Raw genomic sequence first — 9,652 nt, 5'->3', positions numbered from 1 at the left:
CCCAAGGAAACACGTATAGTATCCTATATTGAAAAGGGGAAAAAGGGTTAGCTTTTCAGGGGCTGAAATGCCTTGTAAATATTATTCTATTTAGAAGATATTTTTAAAATGCGGCGTTTTACATCAAATAGTAAGAAAGCAAGTCTGAAATCCTGCAATTTAGTTTAAAACCCAAAATCAAGCTGGTATTAAAGACTTCACATAAGAAAATAGTTTTCCTTTTCTCTCTCTGTCACTAATGAGAAATGAGCCAGTGAAAGCAGCCCTTGAGAACTTTCACAAAGGACTGACAAATTCTTGATTGGATGCCATATCGGCCACCCTGTGCTGTTCTATGGCCCTAATTAATACTGGGCTTGGTGACATTTATGTATCAGAGCAATAAGCTAAACAGGAAACAATTTATGTCACCTAAAGCTTTTTAACAAATCGATGCAACTATTTGTAATTGCTTGTTTCACAAGATTAAAAGTGCTAAGGCCTGATCTTCGCCCACGGATTTGTGGTCAACATGACCTGTGCTTCCGTTGTTTAAAAAAAAAAGAAAGAAAGAAAGAAAGAGTTGGTGATCAGCACCGACTTCCATCAAGTAATCCATATTGCTAATATTTCTGGAATTTTAATGTAGTTACAATTTATAGCCGATCAAATGTGGTTACCTAAATTGCTGTTGCTAGTAGACAGTTTAACTGTCTTTATTAATTACAGTATAATTTAATGTTTGAGTACCGGCACTTGTGTTGGTCATTTTTACAGCTCGAGCAGTTATCTTCCTTATGACGAACCATTTTAGCATTTTCAATGGAAATTTGCTAATATGATGAGTGATAAAAATGTCACATGCTGGTAAATAATGATTATTGCTTTGGCTGAAATTAATTCTTGAAAGGCCGGTTACCTTCAAATTAACATTTTAACTTGAAGCTTGTCTTTTTCCCTTCACAATATTTTCAATATAAACCAAAAAAAAAAAAAAAAAAAAAGGACCGTTGATAATTTCAAATGTGTGTATATAGGTATTTTGGTACTAGGCATTGAATGTCATTTTACAATCAAAGTGGAAATAAGACAACATTGGGTTTTGTTATTTTAAAAAATAAAATACCGTTTAAAAATAAATATAAGTAGGTTATATCTAGAGATGGTGTTCTAATCCAAATATTGTCCCACAGTTAAAACCGTGTTTTTGTATGTAACTTAATTTCCCTCCAATGTGAATTTTGTCTTAAACCTTTCATCAGTCAATTCCTTAAATGAAGGTTTGAGACACCCAACTTCACACTATTTGAATAAAGGATACCTTTATTTGATTCAACTACAATGAAGATGAAAGATAAATTGTGATTACTACCCTACACATAAATATGTAATATCATCAAAGACAAAAATCTAATAAGAAAGACTAATTATACTTTGTTTTTCTCTCTTTTGTGGGGGAGGGAGAGGTGGTTACTATTATGAAGCTGCCTGTGTTGGTGTGAAATTAGTCTTAAGAGTTTTATGTTCTTTATATAAAGGCGCCTATTTATAAGAAGAGCCAATATTTTGGGTTTGCTGCCTCGTTTATGAGAGTGACAAGCCTGAAATAAATATGTAAAAGAGTGTTCCTGCTTGAGAACAATTCCTGAAATATAAGTTAAAATGTACTATGCCTCAACCAGCAAAATCTTCACTAACATATAGTCATACTTGGTTTAGGTCCTCCAGTTTATTAAAAGAAGTATCTGTACATTTTTTAATTTTACTAAATGTATATGCTGTAAGCAGTATTTAGGTTTAAGCCTGGTAACAACAGGAATTTGAATTAACCCTAAGATTATAGTCTCAATAGCCAGGTGAGAATGAAAGGTTCAAAATGTTTTGCTAATTATGAGACTATGGGATTTCTAGATAGGGCATAATTGTTAATTCAAAGAGGACACTAGTTTGCAACTTAATAGCAAAATCTATTTGTTAAAAAAAACACACACGACACATACACACAACCTTCCTAATACATATGGGCTTTTCAAAACAATGCTGGGAAAGAATGTTCACTTGTATCCTCAGCATCGGTGGGTGTTTTGCAGAATAAAGACTGGGAGGTTAATTTTCAAGTCATCCTTTGCCCTGCATTATGTGCTCTGAATTATATATGTAATGGTTTTATGTTACCATGGTTTGGCCACTTAAAATACTGCTTTCATACTGGCAATTTAATTTTTACTGAAAGATGATGCTCAAATTCATTAATCCCTAGGATATATACTGTAGAGTAATATTAAAAAGAAACAGCAAATTTCCTAAATGCATGTAATTTTTTTTTTAAATCTCAAAATTAAGATGGTTTTTCTGGAATATTTAGGTACTGAAGTTCTGTTTTCTTCAATGAATATAATTATCTAGCATACTTTTGATAGAATATTTTTATAAAATCGTTTGTCCTAATCTAAGCATTTATCATTATATGCAAAAAGATTTCTTGATGAGAATATTATAGACGGTGCATGTTTTTGACATTAGCATTTTATTTGGATGACTAATCTTGCAGATGTGAAATTTTAATGAATTATTCATGAAATTTCCTTCCTCTGAAATTTTAGTTTGCTCTTAATGCTAGTTATTAAACATTTTGTTTTTCTTTATAAAATTTGATGAAAAAAATAAGGGTGTGCTTCCCCAAGAGAAAAGATAGCATCTCTTGCACTTTTTTTTAACTTCCCAATTCTCTAAGTGGATACTTTCACTTGGAAATCCTGAGGGTAAGAGCTTCAGCCTTCCCTGATGATGAAAGCTTTCAGTGAAGATTGATTTTAATTCTGCATTGGAAGCAGCTGGTGATAAACTTAAGGCATATGCCTAACATACAATATCAGCAGGTCAGAAAGGGAAACAAACTTAGGCTGTGGCGACTTTTACTACCAGTGTGAACAACCAGCATTTTTATTGCATTTGAGAATGCTATAATGTCAGTCATTAGTACTGACTACACAACATTTTTTTTATTGTCTGTATCCGCAGACATGGAATGATGGAATTACAGTTGATGTCAAGGAATGAGTTTCTTTTATGCCTTATCAAAACAAAACAAAACAAAAAAATTCTTGTTACTGGCAGCACATATACATGAAGCACCATGCTCACAGTCCAGACTGTATCATCTTCATCAAGGCTTATGGGTAGCAGAGATTGCATGAGCTACATTGGGCCCAAGAAATGCCTTCAGCATTGTAAATCTGATTCTCAGGATAAAAAAGCAAAACTGACTTTGAAGACATCCAAAATCTCAGAAGGCTATGTCATTAACCAAAAGGTACCCAAAAGATTCAAAATCTGAATAAGCACACTCTTCTTTGTGCCTTTGCAAACGGAGCTCAGCTGGAATGTGGAAAAGAGAGGAAATATTTTTCAATTGTTTTTTTTCACGAGAAAAAAAAAAAAAAAAGCTAGTGATTTACAGCATATCTTGGGTTAAGAATCCAAGGTTTTCTTTACTAGGTCTGATGGGATGCTGGGGATGGTGTTAGAGCTGTCCAAAGGTGGCAGGGCTGGCGGTAACTCTTCATGTATGTACATAAGCCTTGATACTCCATTTTGCGGCTGGTCCAAGGTGGCAGCCTTACTCATCTTACGAGACAGACTCTAGGGACAGGTAGGTTGGATCCTCATTCCTGACAGTGCATTTGTCTGACACACGGGACTACCTCCCTAATGTATGCTTTTCTTTGAGAAAAAAAGTAACAAATTTTCTTTACATCTTGGCACCTTGTAAAGTTTTTTTTTTTTTTTATACAAAAGTTCAATAGTTTTGACACTCCCCATTGTTAATCACTACTTCACTGATAAACTTGGAAAAGTGTGACCCTGGAATTTCATCATGCAAAATATTTACTGCAGCAGGAGAAAACATTTTTAAACAACATTTTTTTTTTCTTTTCAAATGTATGAACTTGTTTAAGATAGCCAGAAAGGCAGTGGTAGGATAAACACAACGGATAGGAATGTATCAAAAAACAGATTAACACACACGCACATGTGCGCGGGCGCGCGCGCGCGCGCGCGCACACACACACACACACACACACACACACAACCTGTACAAAATGCTCCAATCAATGAGAACAGAAAAAAAAGAAATCTTCAACTATGTTACAATTTAAAAGCAGAAAAAAAAAGTTAGGGAGTTTCTCCCTCCCACATGTCAGGAAATGTCATCCAATATTCTTAAAGCAAGGATAACTAAATAAAATACATGTGCAGCATATTCTGCAATTCCATTACATACAGTAGTTTTTTTTCCAAAGCTATTTTTTTTTTAGTATCGTTAATATAAAGCAGTTGCACAAAAAGCAAAGGTGTTTTGACAAACAGGTGTATGCATTTATTCCTTTTTAGGAACAATATCTAAAAAAAGAACCGCCCTCTGCCCTCCCCCAAAAAAGACAAAGATTCACACAGACACATCGGGATATATGTACAACATAATAAACCCCATCCTAAAGAAGCAACTGGGATAACCCCCAGGGGATACAGAATCGGAATTGTAAAAATCATAGTGAAGTTTGCTTGCTGTAAAGCCTGAGAATTTTTTTTTTCAGTTGGTTCTTCTGCAAGGCTGTGATACCTGCAAAGATATGTAAAATCTAATTTTTCTTTTTTTTTTTTTTTTTGCTACAGTCTTTAGACTAAGCATGCAAGACATACGACTAAGTGCAACTGAGTGAAATTTTTTTTTTTTTTAAATTTTAATCATTCCCTAAAGGTTTGAACTGAGGTATGCGTACTAACAGTTTCTCATGCTGTTATCTTTACTCATGTCTAGCTACACATGCTGAGAATGAACTAATCTACCAGATTTTTATCCTCTTTTGAATACCAAACTAACCAGCAACCACTCAGTTTAGAAGCACAGGGCCCCCTTCCCATGACCCTGTCTGGCTACTGCCTGCACATCATGAAGCTGCCTGGAAAAGTTTTTTTTTTTTTTTTTTTTTTTTTTTTAAAGTCTTGCGTGACCACAGACTGCCCTTTATACAGAAAGCAGAGTGAAGCTTCAAAAGTAACTGCCAGAGAAGTTTTTGTACCAAGCTTATGAGTGGATGGGAGTGTTACTTTTCTTTAAATGAAAAATGCTGACCAAAGCCTAATCGGAAAAAAAGGAAAAATTAAAAAAACAAACTGAAGGATATATGCCAAGATAAACCAAAATTAATACAGTGATCACAGCACAGTTCTTAAACAAAAGTGGCATACAATCTAAAAACATCTCTTCTTCTAGAAATATTATTATGTGATCTAGTTCAATTATGGAAGCTTTTCTGTTCTGACTCTAAACTGTCTCCTTTATTGGATACTCTAAATTGCAGTGGCATACATTCATTTTTTTTGAGATGGGACTGCCTTCCTTCTGTAGCTCCTTTAATATTGTGTCCTATTTTTATCTGCAGTAGTCCCATAAAATCTCTTTAAGAGAATGAGTTTTGGTCTCTGTAGAGGTACACAAAAAGAAAAAGGAAAAATACTAGAAAAAAGTAACAACTTTGGTTCGATTATCTACTTGGTCTTCTAAATTTACGATGAAGGAGCAGTTCTCTTTCTCAGGTTGCAATAGCCTATCGCTTGTCATTTGCCTCTAAATTCTTTTGCCTCCTTTGATCAACAATAAGAGGATATTTGGCTTCATCAGATAAAGCATAAAACAGAGAACATAATTTACCTTTGTGTAATATCTTTGGTAATTTTAGAAAAAAAGGTACAAAGAATATAAATTAAGCTTCGAAAGGCTCTCAAACTAAAAAAAAACTATAGTCCTATATAAATAAATGACAGGAAAGTGGGTGCAGAGTGGAAGTGTGGAGGGGTTCTAAGGACTGAGGTTGTACTGACCTGTAACCATCACATTCTGCATACCATGTTTGGGACCCCCAAAGCCCAGGGCCTAATGATATCTTCTATGAGTTTTTGTGATACTGGGTTGGTGACATAAGATTGCATAACAAACTGCAGTACCAAATTTGCATATTTGAAATTGACACTTTAGCATTTGCTGAATTCAGTCCTCATTAACTCCCTTAACAAGTTCAATCTAAAATCGAATTTGTATTCAAACCGTTTAATGCCACCAAGTAGGTTTGAACTAATGTATAAACTCAGTGCCGTTGCCACCCCTACTTTCAGGGCAGCTGCTCAGGGAAACCGGGGTTTTGGCCATTTTGCAAACAAAACCAACCCACACTCGTTATCACAGAGGGCCCAAGGCCCATGGCAACTTGGTTCCACAAGGGAGAGCCTTCCAAGGCCATATTGTCAGTCTAATTACTATTAGTTTTCTTAATTTTTTTTTTTCAGTGCTGCCTATGTTTCCTCGTGCTGGTAGAATGTGGTGGCATTTATTAAGAATGATGGTTGCTGCAAAAAAAAAAAAAAAAAAAATTCCAAAACACCCCTCCCCCAGCCACCCCCAATACTGCTGCGTGGAATGAATTGGCATTGTTCCTAGAGTATGTCTCTCTCTCTTTTTTTTTTTTTCTGTCATTCATTCTCTTTCTGGCAGGACGTCACGTCTGTGTGAGAGGGCCTTCATGTGTAGAGTGCAGCATTTGGGACCTTTTTGAAAAAGACCAAAACGGAATGTTTTCTGACTTTAGAGAAACATGGTGATGTCTGAAGGAAGATGGAATGAGTGACAGAAAGCTACAAACGAGAAATGACATTCAGCTTTGTATAATAAAAACACCTATTAACATTCATCACAAGGTACAGAAAACTTTAAGCCTCCAAGAGGCCATCGGCCCAAATGGAGGCCTGAGGTCAGAACTTAAAATGGTATAGTAGAAGAAAAAAAAATAAAAGCAATACATTAAAAAGTTTGGGATAATTATTTTTTAACCCCTCCCCCCAATACACACACAAAGGCCTTCCCCATCCCAACTGGAAGCAAAAAAAAAAAAAAAAAAAAAAATGGAGTAAAGGCAGTGATAATCAACATGCAGTACTGTGCAAATAGGTCGTCCATTGGAATCCTTAAATCCTGGGCAAAGGCTTGGTCTGCAGCTTAGGTGCACAAGCTCCGTCGGGCGTCCTCAGTGTCCAACGTTGGCAGGACTGCAGTTCAAAGTCTGCTGCTAAAAGTGAATCAGTTTAGCAAATTTACAACACTGATGTTGACGGTTAAGAGAGGAAAATCCCAAGTACCAAACAAGTCCATCCAATGCACAGAGTACAAATTCCTTTTTTCAACAAAAAGTAGAAAAATCAAAAATACTCCCAAATGGGGTTCTTGATGGCACTAAGAGTTAACACATTTCAGAGTTGTCAAAATGTAGTGAAAATCCTCCAGACTGTACAACAAATGGAGAACAATTTCACTGCTAACTTTTGACGTGTTTTGTTTGTTTTGTTTTTTCCTTTTTCCAATCTTCACTCTCGGGGTTGGCCCGCCCCGATATTCACTCCATGTCCTCGTTTACTGGTTCATCTTCGTAATCTCTGTCATGGTCAAAATCTGGACTGTGGTTGGCTGTTGTCACTAAGGACAGGGGCCCTTCAGCTTCCTCTGGATCGAGGGGCTCTTCTTTGACGTGTACAGGATGCCTGGAATAAATATGCAGAGGTTCAGTGAGGGTACTTCCCAGCCCACTGCAGCTCAGGTGCACTGAAAAGTTTGGGGCAACAGAAAAGCCTCACTGTAGAACTAGAACTCTGTCCAGTATTGTCGCCTTTAGCCACACGTGGCTCTTTAAATTGAAATGAACGAAATCTTACTACAATTTAAAATTCAGTTTCTGAGTTGTGTTAGCTGCGTTTGACATGTTCAAAGGCCCCATGTGACTAGCGGTTAATTCTGGCCAGCACAGAGACAGAACATTTGCATCACTGCATAAAGTTCTCTTGGGTAGTGCTGCTCTGAGTCACTAGTCTCTGGACAGGTGCGGGCCTCTCCTCCCTGGTGGCATTTCTCATACTTTGATGCACGCTGCAGTCACCTGTGGGCCTTGCTGAAATGCAGTGTGTGATGCAGGACTGGGGTGGGGCCTGAGACTCTGCATCTCTAACAAGCTCCTAGGTGATGCTGCTGGTCCTAGAACCACACTTTGAGTACCAGACAACGGGTCCCATAGTGGCATCCTGGGTGGATGAATACTGATCTTCAAATAATTACATGAAATAAGAATCTGTGATGCAACGGCAGTTTGTGGGGACCACTGAGCAGAGGAGGCTGGGCTAATCATGGCTTGCTGTGTGTTCTACTTTGCTAGTTAACATGCAGAACCTGTGAAAGAACTCTCCAGAGGACGACCCGAAGCGAGGTTCTATCATTAATCAACTTCAAGCAAACACAGCAAAGAGACACCATGATACATGCTTGAAACTCCAAATTAATGCATATTTTTACAAACTGTCAATAAGGCAAGAAAAGCCCTGCCAGGAAACACAAATGGAGAGGAAAAGGCTCGCTCAACACAACAATATGATAAGAAAGCAGAGCCCCAGTCAGAATAATAACGCTGTCAGCTGTAAACAAGGCAAAACATGAGGCCCGGCTGGTAGCAGCCACTGGGATGCGTGTGGTTGCGATGAGATCTGCCAACTTTCTCATTATGGACCAGTGCATGGTTCACCCGAGGGGACTGGGGTGATCACACAAAACCACTCGGATAACAATTGAGAAATGTTGTTCGTAAATCATATTTACAACTGATCCTTTACAAATACAAATAACTTTCTGTTGCAGGGCCTTTTGATATGTAAAAGAACCATTCAAGTTAAAACGGTCCCATCTCTGGAACAGGCTGCAGAAGGGAAGATTTTTAAACTGACATTATCAAGTATTAGTAATAAGAGGTGGTAATGGGGATGGTTGGCTTCCTAAATAATTAATGCTGTATGCAAACCCCAAAGGCCCCTTGAACCATTTAAAAACAAACAGAGGAGTGTTTTGGACTGCCCTCGAAGACAGGAACCTTCAGAATCAATTGACTCTAAAATCAGCACAGTCTAGAGAGAGCATTTGGTTGGGCTAGATGTTAGATAAATAGCTTTACAAAATAATTCCTTTATTCTTAAAAACTATTTGCAGAACAAAATATAGCAAAGTTGCATTACATTACATTTTATGTATGGCTCTCCATCTATTTTATTCATTATTTATTTATTGAGACAATTGTGCTCTGTCACCCAGGCTGGAGTGCAGTGGCAGGATCTTGGCTCACTGCAACCTCCACCTCCCAAAGCTCAAGCAATTCTTCTGCCTCAGCCTCCCAAGTAGCTGGGATTATAGGGGCCCACCATCACACCTGGCTAACTTTTGTATTTTTAGTAAAGATGAGGTTTCACCATGTTGGTGAGGCTGGTCTTGAATTCCTGACCTCAAGTGATCCACCCGCCTCGGCCTCCCAAAGTGCTAGGATTACAGGTGCGACACACCATGGCTGGCTGGATATTTTTATTGAAGAGAAACAGTTGTACATCAGTGCAAGGAAGGCTGCATGGGGAGTCACCCTCCCAGCAGTCTGTATTAAGCATTATGGATGGGGATTTTTTTTTTTTAAATGGCCACATTAGTGTGTCAGCAGTAAGAATTAGGACTGGCTGCATAATTTTGGAAGCCCAGTGCAAAATGACAATCTGGGGTCCTTGGCTCAAAAATTACAATTTCAAGACAGAAATGGCA

General features: G+C 37.6%; 1 protein-coding gene across 23 annotated transcripts in view; it reads right to left on the bottom strand.

Annotated features, from left to right (window-relative positions):
- Window positions 1–2,898: 2,898 nt before the first annotated feature.
- The window catches only part of FOXP1 (forkhead box P1), a 631,238-nt gene continuing 624,484 nt past the window's right edge, over window positions 2,899–9,652 (bottom strand). For 17 of the 23 annotated variants that reach the window (XM_003894193.5, XM_017954274.3, XM_009200346.4 and 14 more), the window contains one exon: window positions 2,899–7,572. In XM_003894193.5, coding sequence (XP_003894242.1) covers window positions 7,428–7,572 — 145 coding nt within the window. In that variant the 3' untranslated portion in view covers window positions 2,899–7,427. The remainder of the gene's footprint in view (window positions 7,573–9,652) is intronic. The other 6 variants (XM_021933399.2, XM_009200344.4, XM_009200343.4 and 3 more) reach the window with 3 other exon arrangements.

The sequence above is a fragment of the Papio anubis genome, chromosome 2, assembly GCF_008728515.1.
Source record: "Papio anubis isolate 15944 chromosome 2, Panubis1.0, whole genome shotgun sequence".
NCBI lineage: Eukaryota > Metazoa > Chordata > Mammalia > Primates > Cercopithecidae > Papio > Papio anubis.
The sequence above is the reverse complement of the archived record's forward strand: the minus strand, read 5'-3'. Positions and strand labels throughout refer to the sequence as shown.